Source organism: Camellia sinensis, chromosome 9 (genome assembly GCF_055761805.1).
Source record: "Camellia sinensis isolate YWXY chromosome 9, ASM5576180v1, whole genome shotgun sequence".
In the NCBI taxonomy this organism is placed as follows: Eukaryota; Viridiplantae; Streptophyta; class Magnoliopsida; order Ericales; family Theaceae; genus Camellia; species Camellia sinensis.
Window position 1 is genome coordinate 161567895 of NC_138969.1, and position 20874 is coordinate 161588768.

Sequence of the window (20874 nt, forward strand, 5' to 3'; positions counted from 1 at the left end):
TGGGACCTCTAGCATTTTTGTATATTATAACATTGCCATTTCAAAATTATGATCTCACTCGTTATACAAATTATAAATACCAAAAATCTCTAAAATAATACTATATCATCCGTTAGTACACTGATTGACATACCAATTGGTGCATATAGCATTATTCTTATCTGTCATAACGAAACACCTCTAGATTCATTACTAGAAACAATCATAGTAACTTGTAACTAAACACAACTATAGATTATAACTAAAAACTACTAATTTTGTAACACTTTAATATTTAGGTGGTCCATAACCATATCAAGCTTAAAAAGCATTAAAATATGGGGGGAATATATAAAACTTGATACTTTTATTTTTTTTTGGAGGGGCCATCCTATTGCAATTTACAAATCAAGAGCCCAACACACTACAAACTAATGGAACTCTTTTGATCTTAGCATGGGCTGTGGCCCCCCTAGCCAGTGGTTTTGTGGATTAACATTGAAGGTGAAAAGGGATTGTGAAATCCATCCGGTGAATAGATCTGCACCCTGCCCGTGAACTCGGTTCAAATTAGAAAATAAAGCGGCAAAAAAACCCAGAAAACTTGTAGCAATGATACAAAGTCAGTTTAACAAATAACTTTTCAGATACAGTAAAAAAAAAGATGTGTCTTTTATTTTTCTGTTTTCTCTATGCATGACTCTTTACAAACAGAATTATCATTGGTTCCAGAACCCTTTTTTTTAAAGTTAACATTCTGTGGAACGACAAAACCGGATAGAGGAAAAATGATGATAAAATTTCAAACAGGGGTAAATAAAGTAGCCAAACCTTGATCCACTGTTATTTGGAGCTTCTTGTAGTCCATCAGGGCCTTCTGGTCAGAATTGTATGTTCCTTTCCCTCTGGCCAAGACCTCTCCATCAGAGTCTATAATCCCTTCCTTTGTTGCGTCGTCAACTCTTGGACCGGGCTCCAAAACAAATGCTTTCACCTGTAGTATATTGTGATTACGATGCGTTACGATTATAATACAATATGATTTGATTGTAATGTCCACATATAGCTTCTCATCCATCCTTGTATTGTTCATAGTTCAATTCAATAGCCAGTTCCTCTCTTCTTTCTTTTCTATCACAATGAGCACAACAGCATGCAAGGAGCAAAATTTCATTTCATTTCCATTGAAACAGCAGTGGAATGATTCCAATGTTTCACTGAAATGCACCAAAGCACTACCATACATACCAAAATAATGAGTTGTTTCAATACCTATTAGGAATATCTAACACTGATCATTTCTGGCTGTCCCTTGTCAAAACGAAAGATTTAAGAATAAAGGAAATCTTCTTAATTTTTTTTTTGAGAATTTCATAAACTAGAAACAAGAAGAGGCAAGATAGAAAAGAGAAGATTAACAGCCCGTTTGGTATCACTTATAAGTTAGCTTTTATGGTTATAGTTTTTTAAATTATTAGCTTAAAAGAAATAAAATAAATTATAAATCTATTTGGTACAACTTTTAATGTGTGAAAAAAGTTAAAATGTTCGGTACATAAGCTGTTGCATAGCTTCTTTTCTTCTTTTTTTTTGTCACAAATATCCAGAATGTCTCTCAAAAATTATAACCAAGACAAAAGAGATACGGCTCGTTTGTACACACGTATTTAAGGGTTTCAAATAAGTTTAAAAAGCTACAAATTGTTGCTTAAGAAAATTTCACTTTTTACTGGCCAAACAAGTTGAATAATCAAATAAGTTATAATTTAAAATTGTAACCAAACACCATTAGTTAACTTCCTTTAAGCAAATAATCTAAATAAGTTCACTTATTCCTTCTTCTTTTTCTTTTTTATGGTTATTTCAAGGTATTTTTTTCTTCTTTATTTATCCCTCCTACTAGAATTTTTGTGTTTTTTTCTTACAATGACAAATCCCTTTCCTAGCTAAGCCTTCAAACCATTGTTTATGAGCTTCTAATATTCAAAGACATCAATCTGTTCAATTATTTAATTATTGAGAATGTATATTTATTTAAGTTTTAGTTTTTGTTTCCAAATATTTTCAAATGTCTCCAAATTATTTTTTCATTTCATTTATGCTTCTGAAACGTTTCTATTTCCAAGCTAACTGAAACGAAATTTTGATCCTTGGTGTAGATAGACTTTTAGAGGGGGGGGCAGTTCAGAAGTTACACAGAGTGAGCATGGAAATGAGGATCTCTGCCCTTCCATATCTGAACTTCCATGGCAATTCCCCCTCCACAAGTTAAAAGATCGTGGAGAACTCTTTCAAAAATTAAATTTAACGGTACATGAAGGAAATAATATTTACAGCAACCAGGCTAAATTGGCAATTACTAATACCATGAACTCACCTTTAGGTACAAGACATGTGGTGATTTGACATGATTTCCATTATTGAGTTCAGTCATCAACGATAGCAACGCACACTTTGGGCAACTCCTAATGATAATCAAGTCCAAATATCCATCTGAGAACTGCACATCAACCAGCAAAAAGAATACAGAAGTCAAATATGCCCACAAATAAGAAAATCTTGAAATGTTTAATAGAAATCTTAGGCCTCAGTACTCATGGCAGAGAAGAGACTGCCAAAGGCATATAAAGAGTAAGCATTTTCAGATCCAGATGCAAGAACATGAAGTCCTAGTTAAGGCAGCTCATTGAACACAAGGATCAATAATTGTGCACACAATACATTTAGCTTCAAGAGGGACTTAATTAAAGAGGTTTGATGATCTTAAAATGCACCAACAGTAGCCAAACTTCTTATTCTGCAAATCTCAAACTCAATCGAGTTAAGGTAAACAAACATCGTAACATTTTGTTTCATTGCCAGTTTCACCACAAATCAACCAATCTTTTTTTCCCCAATTTTTCCAGCCAAAAATTGTTACAAATACTACACTGAAGAATGTAGTCCAAGATGAAAGAAAACTACAGATCCAAGCCAGCCCTAAGTCCAAATGATATTAAAATCATCAAGTTTGAGCATGGATGCCAATTAACCTCATGAAAAAATGAATTCTACTAGTGCCAAATGTCAAACATGCAATAATAATACTAGCAACCGTGAGCAAGGAAGTAACTTGATGGAAGAATGACTTCCAATGACCAATAGAATAATTTCTAAGTGCGTATTTGGCAAATGTATATTTTCTCAAATAATAGCACATAAATTTCCCCACTATTTGGAATATGCTACATCACTATAGTATTCTTTATTTTGTTGGATGAATACACAGTTAATTTGTTCCAAATGCATACTTATGATGTGCTAGAACAATGATAACATACATCACAGAAATATATATATATGTATTCCCAGAGATTTCATAGTAAACAGACAGCTCCAGCATTTTACAGCCTAGAACCTACTTCTGCTGCAACTTCTAAGGTATTAGCAACTTATCTCAAACCACAGGTAAGACCTGTTTTAAAAAAAAGAAAGAGAAAGATAAACACAGGTCATTTCAACTATAATTTCGGATGATCAGCATGAAAATCATATACTGAATATTGGTGGTTGAAAAAGTAAGAAAAGCAACAGAGAGGAAGACACCGAAAACAACAAAAAATAGAAAGGAAGAAGAAAAAAAAAAAAAAACCTTGGCATCAGGTGCTGCCTTGGTGTTTTCAGCACCCCATGGTACGTTATGGAGCCAGACTGATACAAATGGACCATTAATCTTCCTCCAATTTAAGTTCTCTGAGTCATCACGGGGACCTTGGTAGCCACACTTCTGAATCTTACTAGACTCATCATGGCTTGGATTGCAGATGTCTTTGCCCATGAATTCACCTTTCTGTTCACTTGGCTCTCCATGAGCTTCAAAGCCGGGAGCAGGCACAAATGAAATACTCCCATTGTACTCCCTAAGATGAAATATCCGTTGAACAGCCTGAAAAAAATATAAGTGGATAAGTTTAATATAACCTTGCTGTTCTAAAGCTTCCCAAATTCATTTTCTTAACAGCATTTCCACGCCTTACAAGCTGTTTTTGTATTTAGTACTTTACAAAGAATTTCACACAGCAATAGCACTGTCAACATAGTCAAATTCTAATCTCTTAAGGCATGTTGAACAAATAATGATGATAAAGATAATCCAATTGTTAATGATGATGCAAAAAGTTATAAATAAACTTTACTACACAAATACCATGAGTTAATAGAACAGAGACGGGGTTGGTAGTTAAACAGCAGTTCCTTCAGGTGGAAGCGTGGGCTGGGAGGATAAAAATGTTGCATTGACTAGCCAGCCAGAGGCACTGGCAGAGGTGGCTGTTGATAGTTAAACAGCAGCTCCTTCAGGTGGAACAAGCATCGCATTCATGGGCAAACCTTACTTTAAAATTTGAAGTCAACAAGAGTATAAAACCGATAAAGGACAACTAAAAATCCAAAATAGTGCTTTGATAATCCGATTTTGTAAACATAAATTATTTTGGAAACAATAATTAGGTTGTTAATCTTTTAATTCTTTTCATATAAAAAGTTGAAAATTACTATACCTAGACAATCTTTAAAAACTGTGATTGGTGTGAAACACAACATTAATTAGTGAATCACTGATCATATTTGCCAAGTAGTAGAAGTTATAGTAAGAGCATTACTGATAACAAAAAACCCAACAGTTGCACAATAATATCAGTAAAACAAATGGCAACAATGATGGCAACGGTTAAAAAGACTCACCTGCATTAAAATGGAGTAATAGTAAAACTAGTCATACAAATATAATATGCATTGAAGCATTTTAAACACGAATAACGACAGTGGTGGGCCACGGCAGCAGCTGCAATACAAATAATAATAAGATAGGCATAACATAGCTGAGTGTGTTAGTAAAACAGCTGCTATTTAAAGCTCTTCATGCAGGAATATGTTTCTACAGTAGAAACTGTGATAGAATAAAGTTTAAACAATCAGGCTACCAATTTTAGAATTTACTTCTAGAGAGTTATATTTCACCAAATATCAAGGCAATTGCACATGATGATCATCCCATGTATAAGTTGCGATCAGATAGAGTGTGTTTTTACCAATAATGTAGCTTGTATGTATTGAACATCTTCTGATATATGTGATATTCAACTTGCATGCTATGTATGGGAGGAAATTGTAATCAAAAGATTAGATAGACAAAACAAGGGTCCCACATGGTATAAAAAAAGTGATTCTCTTGGAAAGTATCTGTAATTTAAACAAAAGTGTAACAGGCTGTAAACTGAATATAGGGCAGCATATATGAAAGCAGATCCTATGGTTAGAAACATCCAAACAACAAAGAATATATACCCATCAAATGAAAGTATAAATAATACTTCCGAAACAGTTTCACTGTAAAACTTCATACAACATAATAAACGAGATATCTTCCAGAACTCACATAGAAATCTATACGAGCACTCCCCATCCATCTATACTTCTCAGATTCAATGTCGATATCTGCCACCAGACCTGGAATATAGTAAGATTATGTTAGCAATGCTGAAAATATAGCCACAGCTAACTGCCAATTATATTCTAAATGTATGACTTTGTCATAAACTTATCCATGATACCAAACACAAGATTTAAGGAAGCACACATAAACTAGCTTGAAATGTAAAATCCAGTATCAAATTGAATGGCATTTTTGTCATACCCCATGCAAGCATCAAGACACTAAAGAATGTAGTCTGCCCTTGCAAGATGGTAGCTACATCCAATGAACACTTATGCCCTGCCAGTAATTGGAGTATGAAGTAATTCTTGTATCAAAACAAAATACCATTTGTAATCAAAAGGAGTAATTTAATATTTTCAAACAAAAAATAGTAACAGAGACTATAAACGACCTCGAATAATGGCAAGAATAGCATTAAATGCTGTACAAGGATGACCAACTGAATCCAGAAGGGATTTTGCCATGCCATTTCCAGTACCTCCACCCAAAAATACATCATGTCAGATTTCAAATTCCATAAAACAATAGAAGAAGTAAGGAGAATTTTGCCCGTAACACAGGATGGCATGCTTCACTTGAAGTGGAGATCTTTACTAAAATTTATATATGATCACCAATCAATTGTTGGGATAAGCTTACAGCATTTAATGCAAAATATCATATGAACCTATTGTTCCATTCATTAGATAAACCTTGATGCACTTGCTGTGCTATTGCTTGCTACTAGCTAGTACCATAAAACAGAGCATTTTTTATTTTTATTTTTGTAAGCATACCCCAGAATATAATGTGAGCAAGGCTTACTTAAAATGTATTACAACAAAAATAAATTTGGTACACAAACCTGCAGGGACTATTCCAAGAGGCATTTTTATTGCAGCATCCCAATCGTCTCTCTCAAGTAGTCCATTTACTACCTACTAAATTTGCAATGCTTGTAAGAAAAAGAATGGAGGTCCCAGAGATGTACCACATCAAGCAACAAAACACAGATTTGATTAATCTTGAAAGGAAAATGCAAGTCACCAAATCAAAATGGCATATATATATTCATCCACCAAACAGACAAAATTTCCTTTTATTTCCATCAAAACGGCCAAAACATTTTATTTTTTAAGAGACTGTAACGAAATGAAACACCAGTGAGAAACACAAGCACACGACACAAACATGCCAACACGACAATTGAAACAAAATGCAAAGCAAGACGCATGGAGACACTTGTTATTACTCGTCTAAGTAATTTTAAACCTTGTTTTGTTGGGATCTTAAACACTTTGAGAATCATTAGCACTTGTGTTTAATAAAATTGAGTTATTGGACAAAACTTAATAATTTTTTGCCATAGCAACATTGATTATATTACACTTGTCATTTTATATGAATGACTATATAAATATTAATGTTTAATTAATCAATTATTAGGCTTTTATATATTTATATACATTTTAATTTATGTTTCCAAATGTTTCTATGTATTTTGTATGTTTTAGTAGCTTATGAAACATTTTCAAAGCATTTCCATTAAAATTAAAAAAATGTTTCCAAAACATATCCATTATTTTTTTAAAACATATCCATTACTGTAATAATTATAACAAAACACCAACACAAAATTTCTCCTAGAATCAACTAACACATTTATTAGACAGTTGCTTATGTTCATGAAAAGAGCCAAAGGATTTATTTTTTTTAAGAATCTTGCAGAAGTGCAAGGAAGCAACTTAAGAGAACAAGACCTCCAAACTACCATAGGAGTCTCTCAGTCATTCATTAGAATTGCGTCCTGATTTTTAGGTCACTTTGTAGCTTAATTAGTTCACCAGGATTCATAATTGGAGTAATTTGGAAATGGCTATTCAATCAATTACCCTTCACTGGTACCATCTCAACTTTGGAAAGTGTTGTCCACCTTTTAAAGCATATTGACCATCCTTGATGAAATCTTATTAACCAACCATCACAAATCACTCTAGAGATGGTCATTGTTCCCCTAGGTTGCCCCCTAAGTACCTAATAATGTGCATTGAATTTAGTTGTGAATGATGCAATATAGTTAAGCATAAGCAGCCAACCTCAACCAAGATTCCATCCCCGCTAACGCAAATTATTCCATCATACTTTGATAGATCCAATGTTAGGGCAATTTCCTTTGCATGAAGCTGATATTTTGTTTCTGAAAGTCAAAATTTCAAATTAACAAGCATGAATAACCATCCCAGAATGGTGAGAAACTGTAAACAGCACCCAAAATCAAAGACTACAGACCTTGCACTGTAAATTCAACATTAGCATCCTCTAGCAGTGGTTTCACATCATCAAGGAATACCTTAGATGCAGATTTCTTCCCCCCATATGGATTTACAAAAATAAATAGCTTCTTTGGCCGACCTGTTAGAGAATGACAACAAAAAAAAGGAAAAATTGTTGCCATAGCTAGAATTATAGACAAATTTAAAACTAGACTATGCATTTAAGGGCACTTTGGATGTCCAAATTGAATTACTCGATCTTGAATTAACAAATTCAAAATCTATGAAATTGTAAATGAGTTCATAAAAAATTTGTATAGGCATCAAGCAGCATAGATTTTGAACCTTTCAATTTTACATTAGGCGTTTAGATTAAATTAATATAAAGTTAATTCCGTAAGCGCCTGTTTGATTAGCAAGATTAACAATCCTTGAGATTAGTATAGGATAGCTATCTAGCCGAATTAGTGAGATACATAATTTCCTCTTGTCCACGTTTGTTTTGCAATAGATATGGAAGTATATAATCTTAATTATATGCATGTTTTGGGTTGTTGTCATAGGATTAAAAAATTGATCAATTTCATTAGATAGAATGGATATTGGAATCTAATCCGAATAATAATATTTGCAACCAAACAATGGAATGTGAGTCCCATGGATTAATAATCTCAATCCTATCTGTGTAGACACCCCATTTTTGACCGACCTTAAGACTCAGACGTCACCAATTGAGTGCTTGGTGATGTTGCATGATGTGCTCGTTCAGAAGTTTCGGAGTTGCGGCCGTGAGCCCTGCCTCCGGACTCCCGAACCCTTTTCTGTGCCTTGTCTCGGTTTGCGAACCAGACTCGGTTTTCTCTGTTTCTTTTCCTGAGGGGAGGGAGAGGTCCTGTAGACCATCTCTCAATGTCCGTAGGCTACATTTGGTGGCCGTAGGCCATTTTTCCCATTTCGGAGTCCGGTTCCCGGTTTTCGGAGCCGTCAGGCCGTGTGCCTCGGTTCGGGACCGCTTAACCATCTCCTATTGCTCTGATTTTTGGCATACATCTTATTTTCTCCCTTTTGAGGGACACTGGGGTCTGAGAAACCCACTTCGTGGCCGAACGCCACTTTCGGTGTTTAACGGGCAGTTTCCGGGGCCCCGAACTGCGTGTTTTGGCCCCCGAACATTCGTTTTGCATCGGTTTTCGTTCATTTTTGGCAGGTACCTCTGTTTTATCACCAGGAAGGTCACTGGAGGGTGGGAGGCTAGTAATTGTTGCAGCAACCAGTTATCTCTCCACCGGAGCCTCCCGGCGCCCGTTTTTCCAACTTCCGGGCTAATGTTGAACACCCTAGGGGTAGTGTTGCCAACTTTCAACCACATAACTGTGATCTACACACCTTGGAGGACCCAAAAAAGTCATGGCCGGCCATTAATTGTTATTTCCATTTTTGCCCCTCCTCTTCCGGGCCAATGTTGAACACCTTGGGCCGACTTTCTTGAACTTTGAACCACATATCTGTGATGTACACACTTGGGAGGACCCTAAAAGTTTATGGCCGGCCATTAATTTTTCTTTCCATTTTTGCCCCTCCTCTTCAAATGCAATGTTGAACACCCTAGAGTCACTATTGCCAACCCCAAACCACATATATGTGATCTACACACATGAGAGGACACCAAAAGTTGGTGGGAGGCTAGTAATTTTGCCAAAAAGCCAACTTCTTTTTGGTCAAAAGTGGTTCAGCATGAATCCGGGAAGGAGAAAAAGCTGCGCGGCTTCACCGAAACGGGCGTAACTCTTTGCACAAGAGGAATTAAGATATGAGGCCACCACCATTGGAAAGCTTACTTCCGGGGCTTCATTTTGCACTCAAGAATCTCCCAAGTCCAAGTCCGGGGGGGAGAGATGTGGTTGGTTGAAGTCCGCTTGGACTGAATCTGCGCGGCTTCACGGAAAAGGGCATAACTTTTTCTACAGGAGGAATTTTAATGCAAGGTTTGCGCCATTGGAAAGCTAACTTCTGGGGCTTCATCCTAGGGGGTGACCGGCCATTTTTTCTGGCCGGCCGACCGTTTTTTTTCTTTGACCTAGCCGGCCGGCTATGTTAAGTGGCCGGCCGGCCACCTGCAACAAAAGTGATAGGCCGGCCTGCTTCTTCAGGTTGAGTGCATTCCAGCTGTGCCTTGGTTTTCTCCCAAAAATATCTACATCCGGGGGGACCCTTTTGGGGGAATTTTGCTCTCCTTTATGCCCCACCTTTACACCCTTTTTTTGGTCCATATAACCAGCTACCAACATGCATTAGAGGGGTTAGAAAAACTCTCCTTCAAGCTTCCATAGCCAACTCCATCTTCTTCCTTCTCAATTCTTCAAAAAACCCTAAGCCCCTAACCACCATTTCTTCTACACCACCAAGCTCTACCACCACCATCTCATTTCCAGCAACAAGGAAGGATTCTTGAAGGCTAAAGAGGCTGCAAATCCATCCAAGAAGCAACAAAAGTGTGATTCTTCAAGGGTAAGTAGTACTTTTACCCTTTTGATCCTTTTTCTTGATCTATTTCTAAGCCCCACTTCTTTTTGGTTTCAAGCTCCGGCCCTAACTGAAAAGGGCCATATTTTGAGCTCATCTTCACTTCTCATTAAGGGCTCAACCCTGTTTGAGCCCTCCATAATACACTTGCTTCATTGACCCTCTTGTATGTCATGATTTTGCATGCTATTTTTGGCCCATGAGCAATTTATTTTCGAGCATGTTGTAAACTGATATAAGGCTTATTTTGAGCCCCTCTTCAACATTGGAGAAGGGCTCAACATTGTTTGGTGTCTCTATGTGTCACTTGTAGTTATATCCCTTATTTGGCCCCATTTTTGCATAAATTAGTAGCCCTCTTTGCTTCTGTTTTTGGACCTTGGTCCGAACTGAAAGTGGCCTTGTTTTGGCCTATACTTCATGTTTCATTCACACTTTTTTTCTGTTTGGTGATTATTTTGTATACTTCATGTTTTAGCACCTTTTGAGCCTCATTTTGCATCATATTTTTAGCATGTTTGTATACTGATTTTGAGGCTGCCATATACTGTAAATGTTCATATTTTTGGTCCATCTTCAGTGTTGTAGAAGGAAATTTTTCAGTTTGGGTTTTGCTCATACCACTTGCTTCATTACCCCTCTTTTGGCCCCTATTCTTGCATGCTATTTTTCCCCTACCTATGCTTGCTGTTTGGCCATGTTTATAACTGTAAAAGTGCATCTTTTGGGACTGTCTAGCTTCTGTCTTTGAATTGCATATCCATATTGTGCATGTTTGGCATAGCTATAGGTCATTTCGGGTGCCTAATGTTGCATTTCGGGACATTTCCTTGCATTTCATGTCATTTCGCCTCATTTCGGGACTGTTTTCCCCCATATTTTAGTGCTGAAATTCCATTGGCATGCTTGCATATCATTTTTGCCACATTTCATCACATTTTATCATTGCCTCGGTTTGCGTGCCCGTGTGCACGCATTTCGAGGCACTCCGTTTTTATCCGTCGGCATCTTATGTGAGTGTGGCTGATGCTCTCTCATGTTAGTATAAGTCCATTTGTCAGTTTCCATGTCATTTGCATTGCGTATGCATTGCCTCGGTTTGCGTGCCCGTGTGCACGCATTTCGAGGCACTTCATTTTCTGCCATCGGCATCTTATGTGAGTGTGGCTGAGGCTCTCTCATGTTAGTATAAGTCCATTTGTCAGTTTCCATGTCATTTGCATTACGTATGCATTGCCTCGGTTTGCGTGCCCGTGTGCACGCATTTCGAGGCACTTCATTTTCTGCCATCGGCATCTTATGTGAGTGCGGCTGAGGCTCTCTCATGTTAGTATAAGTCCATACTTCATTTTCCATGTCATTTGCATTGCGTATGCATTGCCTCGGTTTGCGTGCCCGTGTGCACGCATTTCGAGGCACTTCATTTTCTGCCATCGGCATCTTATGTGAGTGCGGCTAAGGCTCTCTCATGTTAGTATAAGTCCATACTTCATTTTCCATGTCATTTGCATTGCGTATGCATTGCCTCGGTTTGCGTGCCCGTGTGCACGCATTTCGAGGCACTTCATTTTCACCCGTCGGCATCCTATGTGAGTGTGGCTGAGGCTCACTCATGTTGGTATAAGCCCATTTGTCATTTCCATGTCATTTCATCATATTTTACCATTGCCTCGGTTTGCGTGCCCGTGTGCACGCATTTCGAGACACCTCATTTTCATAGCATTTACCATTGCCTCGGTTTGCGTGCCTGTGTGCACGCATTTCGAGGCACCTCATTTTCATAGCATTTACCATTGCCTCGGTTTGCGTGCCCGTGTGCACGCACTTCGAGGCATCTCATTTTCATTGCATTTACCATTGCCTCGGTTTGCGTGCCCGTGTGCACGCATTTCGAGGCATCTCGTACTTCATAGCACATATCATTGCCTCGGTTTGCGTGCCCGCGTGCACGTACTTCGAGACACATATCATTGCCTCGGTTTGCGTGCCCGCGTGCACGTACTTCGAGACACATATCATTGCCTCGGTTTGCGTGCCCGCGTACACGTACTTCGAGACACATATCATCGTCTCGGTTTGCGCGCTCGCGTGCACATATTTCGAGACACATATCATCATCTCGGTTTGCGTGCCCGTGTGCACGCATTTCGAGGCACCGCATTTTCATAGCATTCTGTATTTTCTCGGTTTGCGTGCCTGCGTGCACGCATTTCGAGGCATTTCATTCCATAGCATAATATATACTAGGTTGTATCTTAATTGCATTTCATGCATATCATGCATATTGCATCGTGTCCGGAATATGAGTTAGCCCGGGCACGGGAAACGAGGTATGTTTCGTACTCCGAGTGACGGAATGTGTCTCAATTCCCCAGTCACCGACACTCCGGATTATCCATGATGGAGTTAGGTTTTAGCTGTAGTTTCATGTGCATTCATCCTATATTGAGTTGCGCATTTCGGCTCCTCGGCCATCATGCCTCGGTATGCGTGATTGGTGGCACGAGGATCGAGACATGCATATATTTGTGCAAATACATTGCTATGCCCCTTTCCTGCTCTCTGTTGCAGCAAAACGCAGAATCAGCAACTTTTCGAGGCTTGGCACGCATTTCAAGAAACAGGTGTAAACAGAGGCTAATTGGGGCATTCCGGTGGATTTCCGCGCAAGACAATCCGGACATGCATCATCCATCAGAAGCAAGGCAGTCCCTGGCCTGCACGCCAGTTTTATTTGCTTTCTTAGTTAATTCTTTAATTAATTAGAATTCTGTAATATTTTGGACTGTAATATTCTTTTATTTTGGGGACTGTAATATTTGGACTGTATTATTTATTCGGACCCTCCGAGTGAGGGCACAACTGTAATAAGTGTGCGTGAGTGTGATGTATGTCTTCCAACCCCACGTCTTTCTCCCTTTTATTTATCCGCTTATGATGGTTAGATTAGGGCATGTTTAAATTAGCATACAGTATGACAGCATGTTTGCATCATTCATCTGTTTTGCATGCACCGGGCTCGGCGCATCATACTAACTGCATTGTATTTTCAATTCCAAGTTGAATACATGTTAGTTGTAGCATTTCATATGCCATCTTAGAATAGCCGAGCCTACTATAGTTGCATTTTGCATGTGTTGCATTAAGCATTTTTGTATACTTAGGATCATGCATGATTTCTAATGTAGTTCCTATTTTGGCTTGGAGTACTCGGTAAGTTCTATGCTTTAGCATCCTCGCATGCGTGTGAGTGACTGCCATGAATAGCATGCTTACCATGAGGCTATGTGCTTATGTGATATATCTGCCTAAATGCCTGTGGGTGAAGGTTGAGTTGTTTAGATTGGAATAAATCATCGACTGTTTGTTTTAAGCCCACTAGATAGTGGCAAAACCATCTTTTCTAAACCCACCTGCAGGTGGTAAAATCTGCATTTTAAGCCTACTTGCGAGTAGCAAATCATCTTTCAAATAAACAAGCATGAAATGTTTTGTTCCAATTCGGGCGATCCAGTCTATACTTATATGCTGTGTGCATCACATAGTAACCTAGGCTAATAACCGGAATAAGAACTCACAATGTTTTCAAAAATTGATATCATGGTTAGTAGAGGCCGGTCTATGACCGGGCGAGCGGGGGTGCTCACGAAGTGACCTTCCCCAATCGTACCCAAGTTCCCGAGCCGAGGCAACTTTGGTGATGACGGACACGTGTCCTTTCGGCACCGAGTCAGGGTTTCCTAAATTTCCCAAAATAAAATATTTAGGTGGCGACTCTGTATCTGGCAAAGCAGTCCATGTTTGGCACTACTTTTTCAAAAAATCTGATTCTCAAAACAATTTGCCGGATTTGGACTCTTTGGTTCAGACTTAGAACCGTGACAACAAGTCGAGTCCGAGCTGTAGCGAGGTCCCCCGCGGGCTTGTTACAATCTGCCTAATCAAACGAGCCCTAAATGTTTTGGTTTCTTGATTTTTACATACAAAAACATCTAATTAACTAATTTTGAATCAACCTAAATTTGCAGTTTTCGGGCAACCAAGCTAGCCCTAGCTAGAATTATAGACAATTTAAACTAGACTATGCATTTAAGGGCACATTGAATGCCCAGCTTGAATTACTCGATCTTGAATTAACAAATTCACAATCTATGAATTTGAAAATGAGTTGAATGAAAAATTTGTATAGGGGTCAAACAGCATAGATTATGAGTCTCTCAATTTTACGTTAGGTTTTCAGGTTATATTTATATAAAATAAATTCTGTAAACATTTTAGTTGCTTGATTTATAAAAGCAAACACATCTAATTAACTAATTTTTAGCACTAAAATCATTCAATAACACAGAATCCAGATAATTCTGCATTTGATTGTGGAAAATTTATTAGAAAAGTAAATGAAGTATTTCAGAAAAAAAACTCATTTCCAGTTCTTGTTGGACTTCAGTTTCTCAGTAACCAAACAAGCATATTAATTACATTCTTGACTAATTAATCAAAAACGGAGAAGCTTAAAATTCACTAATTGCACACAATGAATATATGATTACCTAAACAGAACAAATTCATAATCTATGCACGCACATTCAAGTCCATGTAAACAAAAACATATAAACACACACTTGAGAAAATTGTCTTAGATTCTAAATTAATTACATATCATATTTTAAGTATGGAAGGGCTCAAAATCTATGAATTTGAAAATGAGTTGAATAAAAAAATTGTACAGGGGTCAAACAGCATAGATTATGAATCTCTCAATTTTACAATAGGTTTTCAGGTTAAATTTATATAAAATAAATTACGTAGATGTTTTAGTTGCTTGATTTATAATTAATAAAAATTTTAAACTGGCTGAAATTTGTAGTTTTAGGGCAACCAAACTAGCCCTAAAGTCATTCAATAACACAGAATCCAGATAATCCTGCATTTGATTGTGGAAAAGCAAATGAAGTGTTTCAGAAACTCATGGCCAGTTCTTGTTTGATTGCAGTTCTCAGTAACCAAACACTCTTGACTAATTAATCAAAAACTCAGGAGTTAAAAATTCAAATTCATTAATTCATATACACCACACATCTGATTCCTAATTCATTAATTGCACACTATGCTTGCCTAAACAGAACAAATTTACAATCTATGCACACACATTCAAGTCCAAACTAACCCTAAAGTTAACAATAACAAAAAATCCAAATAATCCTCCACTTCTTGTTGGACTGCAGTTTCTCAGTAACCAAACAAGCATCTTATCGCACTCTTGACTAATAAATCAAAAACTAAGGAGCTTAAAATTCAAATTCATTAATTCATATACACCACACATCTGATTCCTAATTCATTAATTGCACAATACGATTACACATTTCAAATTCATAATGATTGAAGAACAGAACGATGATATTACCTAGAGAATCGATGTACTCTCGGAGCTTTTGGCACCAAAGTCCAAGCAACTCGTCAGACATAGTCTCGAACGCGAAGGTCTTCCTCACGGGAGTTCCTCTGCTCCCGAAGCAGCAGATTCCATCTCCACTCTCAACGACGGTCCTGATCTTGATTCTGGAACCTTCGGTGCAAAAACCGAGGACCTCCTTCTCCACCGCCAAGCAGCTCTGGATTCCGACGCCCCCCGACCACCGGAGTTTTCCGCTGGCGGTGAGTGTCACCGGCGTGACTGTGCCGTTGACCAGAACTCGGTCCGAGAGTATTATGGACTCTCCTTCGGTTTGATCCATTTCGCGTCAAACGGTTTTCTATTTGTTTTTTGGATGAGTGTGTGCGTGTGTTTTGTGGTTGTGTGGTGTGGTGGTCGTTGGGGATTTCGGGTCGGGTGGGTAGAGAAGTGGATTTGAGTAAAACGGATCTATGGCATGAAGTCGTTTTTTGTGGTTTGAATGATCCGTCAGAGGCTGTTATTAGGTAGTGTTGTTTCTTCCGGCCGTTGATTTAATTTTTCGGTGCATTCTTGTCTGGGAAAATGACAGCGAGGCGTGGTTTGACAAGTGAATTTTTTAAGTCAAAAAATAAAAAAATTATTAAAAAAATTAAAAAGTTAAGGGAGATTTATTTATAAGTTTTTTTTTAGACACTTATAGTAGATAAAATCTTGTATAATTTCTTATAAAGTCTTAAGTTCTATTTAGATAGGAATGTATTTTATAAAATCTTACATAAACGTAACGTGACGTGATACCTATATAAACGTAACGTAACGTGACACCTACATAAACATAATGTAATGTGACACTTACATAAACGTTACGTTTACGTGACACCTACATAAACGTAACGTAATGTGACACCTACATAAACGTAACGTGACACCTACATAAACGTAACGTAACGTGTCACATTACGTTATGCAAATTTAATGAGTTTTTATTTTTTAAAATTAAATATAAAAATATTACTGGTTTATATTGGTGTCACGTTACATTTCATATAAATATGATCTATATAGAAAATTTAATGTTACCATAGATCATAGGTGTCACGTTACGTTTATGTAGGTGTCACGTTACGTTACGTTTATATAGATATGATCTGTGGCAACACTCGATTTCCTATATAGGAAATTGAATGTTACCACAGATCATATGTGTCACATTACGTTTATGTAGGTGTCACGTTACGTTACGTTTATGTAGATATGATCTATGGTAACATGCAATTTCTTATAGGAAATTAAGAAATTGCATATTACCATAGATTATAGGTGTCACGTTACGTTTATATAGATATGATCTATGATAACATTCAATCTCTTATATATAATTTTACTATTATTTATGATATTAACAACTAATATTGAGGGTTTCCACAGGACTTATGGGAATATAAGTTTTTTAGTAGGACCATATGTAGTATAAGTCTTCCTAATAGGACTTATAAATAATTTTTCCAAAAGTTAATAATTTATATTAAAAAGTTAAAGATATTTTTTAATTTTTTACACATTTTTTATAAAAAATTAAAAAGTCATCATAAATATTCTATTTTTTTTACATTATATTTTAACTAAAAAATTAAAAAATTATTAAAAAAATCTATTCTCAAACGTAGTCTGATTTTGGCAGAAGATGGTTGTTTTGTTAGTTATTTATTTTTATTATTATTATTTTGATCTCATTAAAATAGTTATGTTTAAAAAATTAATTGACTTTTTTTTAATTAATTGATGATTATTAAAGAAAAAGTGAAATGATTATGTATTAGATGTGATATTTTATCTTATTAACTATTTTAACTTATTTTGTCTTTTAGTGAGTTATTTTAGTCTAACACTCTTCCTAAACCAATGATATGTAAATGATATAATTTGTTAATAATTAAAGAAGATATGAGAAAGTGTTACCTTTAATATCCTAATTGATTATCATTTGTTTGAAAATTAGGTCCAATATATTTGGTGGTTTTAAGTTTTTTATTTTTGGTGTTTTTTTAATTTTATTTTTAAATGTATTTAATTTTTGTTCAAAAAAAATATATTTAATTTAAATTTAAATTTATTTTTAAAATAAAATATTTGTAATTTTTTTTAAATCAATAAATACATGTATAGAATTTTTTTATTTTTCCTATTTAGTGAATTTTTTATTACACTCACATTCACTGAGATTTTAAAAAACATATATAATTAGGCCAAGTTTGGCAAGTTGAAAAAAAGTCAAAAAGTTAAAAAGTTACTCAAAAAGTTAAAAGTTATCACTATTCACCAAAAGTCAAAAATTACAGCTTCACAACTCCCAATCTTAATTTTCCCCGACACACTAATTTATACAATTTTTAATATACATTTTTCTATAAAAAATCAAAAAGTTAACCCAAGCATCCATATTTTTTTCTCAATTTTTTACTCTAAAAAGACAAAAAGTACACTTATTTAGAACACTCCAAACAACCCCTTAGTCGCATACTTTTGATAAAATTACACTAACCACTATTGGGGTTTTAATTTACATAACAGTTAAGTGATGTTCCATTAATAATTCGTTATCATACGAATAAAAAAAAATATGTTGTCATCTATATTTTATAAAATGTATATTTATCTTTATTTATTTTAGTATATGCCTATTATCTGCATTAGTTTCGATCATTTTAACCTTATTAAAAAGGAAAAGATTATAATTTTATGTCAAAAACGTGGGGCTAATATATCTTGTTTAAACCTTAAGAGAGATGAGTGTAATTTACCATTTTTTTTAAAAAAAAATCACAAATTCTATATATTTTAAATGTATTTAGATTAGTTGATTAAAAAGTATATATATATATTGATTAAAATATTTTAAAAAAAATCACTAAATGTGTATATATATATGAATTTTTTTTTTTTAGATAAGAAAAGCAATTACAAAGAAGAGGGAATCTCATAAACTACCAATGCCATTGAAGAGGAAGGAACTTCCCTCCATCCAAACGCGTGGTGAATCAAAGTCAAAGGCTAACCTACTTAAACAATGAGCCACAAAATTGCTTTCTCTATAAACATGCGAAACCGATGAGGAATGGAATTGCAAGAGGAGTGTCTGAGCCACACCCACGAAATGACCATAACCAAACAAATTTTCCGCTTTTTCCTGGATTGCAGACACCATGTTGAGAGAATCGCCTCCAAGTTGAATATTATCCAAACCCAAATCATACCCAAATTGAAGCCTCAAAAACTAAACAAATAAGTCTTCAAATTTTAAAAGCATGATAGTGATTCAAAATTTCAAACAATGAATTAAAAGTGATAAAAAGATATGGATAATGTTGTAAAAATAATAAAATTATTTGAGTTTGACTCGTGTTCAATTTGTTAATAGTTTGTTTGAAATAAATTCATTAGATAAATAAGGTAAAGCACATTAATTTTTATTTTTTTAAAACTCAACTTGATAAATTTATCTATATTATAAAAAAAAATATTGAGAATAAATTATTTTAATAATTTTTTAATTTTTTACGAAAAAATTTGAAATAAATAAAAAGAGTCATGTGACAATTTATAATGACTTTTTAACTAAAAATGAAAGTTCATAAGCCAAGCCTTTGTGATAAACTCCATTAAAGTTGGTTAAAGATGGAAACAAATTTAAACTAGTTAAATCTTTGGAACTAAATTCAAATATCCTATTAATTTGATTCAAACTATGTTTGACTTGAATGGTTTGGGTTAAAATAGTTATAAAAAAATAAAATAGACTAAAAAATTAATAAGACAAAATGTCACATTCAAATCATAATCATTTTATTTTATCTCTCACAAAAGTCAAAAAAGTTAAAAAATTCATTCTAAATGAGACTTTTTAACCTAAGTTAAAATAGTCAAAAAATCACATCCCGAATGAATGCTCAATTTGTTTACTACTTGACATTAGAGAGAGAGAGAAATGATATTAAAAATAAAAATAAAAAAATATCTAAAATAGCCATGTACCCGATCAATATGAATGAATGTTAAAATAAAATAAAAAAATAAAAAATTAGTCTCTATTTGGCAATAGCTAAATATGTCATTTGATTTTTTGTAGTAATTTTTTTTTTTTTAAATTATGTCAAAATTTTTTACTTTCTAGACTATTTAATTTAGAAAGGAGACTCTGTTTGTTTAGAAAGAAATGTATGATAGAAAATAAAAATAGTAGAAAGTGAAGTGAAAGATAAGAAAAAGAAATGAAAATTTATTTTCTTGCATATATTTGAATAGATAAAAAAAATTGTAAGGAAATGATGGGAAAAAATGTAATTACTGATAGCAGGAAGTTGTAGAGAAAAAATATGAGTAAGAAGGAAAATAAAATAAACCTTGTCAAAATTCGTAAAAAAAATAAATTTTTCTTTATATTTTGCAAGAAATTGTTAACCTAACTAACAAGTTAATTTGAATTGTACAGAAAACTATAGTTTCATTACTTTTTAAGACTCTCTATTTAAACAAACACATCACTTTTTTGTATTATCTAACTAACCTGAGTCAAGAGAACTTGTGAGAAAATGAAACAATCAAAGAAATTTAGCTTCGTTTGGCTAGGGCTTTTGGAACTAAAAAAACATAAAAAGATAAAATATGTTAAATAAGTTAACAAGACAAAATGTCATATCCAAATTATAATCATTTCACTTTTTCTCTTATAAAACTCAAAAAAACAAAAAAAAAATAACATAAACGAACTTTTTAGTCCCAAACTAAAAAAAATTCAATTCAAAAAAATCAATTAAAAAAACTCTACCCAAACGACAACTGACTCAAATGTTCAAATTCCATCAATATCTTTGTTAATAAGACACAAACAACATACTTGAGAGGATAAAATTAAATAAAATGGAAACTCAATACATGATGTGTAACGGCCCCAAAATGCTTATCACAATTATCTTAATGGAATTATGAGTTAATATGATTTAATTTGGAACTATCTGTCTGAATTGGGAAAATATTTGTTGGAGCTACAACTTCAGACCTGAAATTGACGAGCTTAATGGGCTCAGAAACTGGAATTGAGTTCATGAATAGACTAATGGGAATTTTTAATACCATTTGGGAAGTATAATTGAAAATTGATTTCGTCTGATTTACTAAGTTATGTTTGGCTTCATTTTTATACGATTATATGTATATATGAGATATGAGCTCATTTGAACTCATACTTA

At 34.9% G+C, this 20874-nt stretch overlaps 1 protein-coding gene across 1 annotated transcript; it reads right to left on the reverse strand.

Moving 5' to 3' along the window:
* Nucleotides 1–583: 583 nt before the first annotated feature.
* Nucleotides 584–16218, reverse strand: LOC114260833 (sphingosine kinase 1). Its single transcript, XM_028201011.2, has 10 exons — nt 15638–16218; nt 7724–7846; nt 7531–7631; nt 6300–6372; nt 5847–5933; nt 5654–5731; nt 5396–5466; nt 3611–3904; nt 2357–2479; nt 584–973 (listed from the first exon to the last, which is right to left on the reverse strand). Exons 1-10 carry the CDS (start codon nt 15966–15968, stop codon nt 782–784), a joined length of 1473 nt encoding a protein of 490 aa, XP_028056812.2. The 5' UTR covers nt 15969–16218; the 3' UTR covers nt 584–781.
* Between the last annotated feature and the right edge of the window lie 4656 nt (nt 16219–20874).

Coding starts and splice junctions, on each gene's coding strand:
- LOC114260833 (XM_028201011.2), bottom strand. CDS start 15,968: ATGGATCAAACCGAAGGAGAGTCCATAATACTCTCGGACCGAGTTCTG. Junction 5,934..6,299: donor TCTTGGAATAGTCCCTGCAG/GTTTGTGTACCA, acceptor TTTTGGGTGGAG/GTACTGGAAATGGCATGGCA. Junction 5,467..5,653: donor TGTCTTGATGCTTGCATGGG/GTATGACAAAAA, acceptor ACTATATTCCAG/GTCTGGTGGCAGATATCGAC.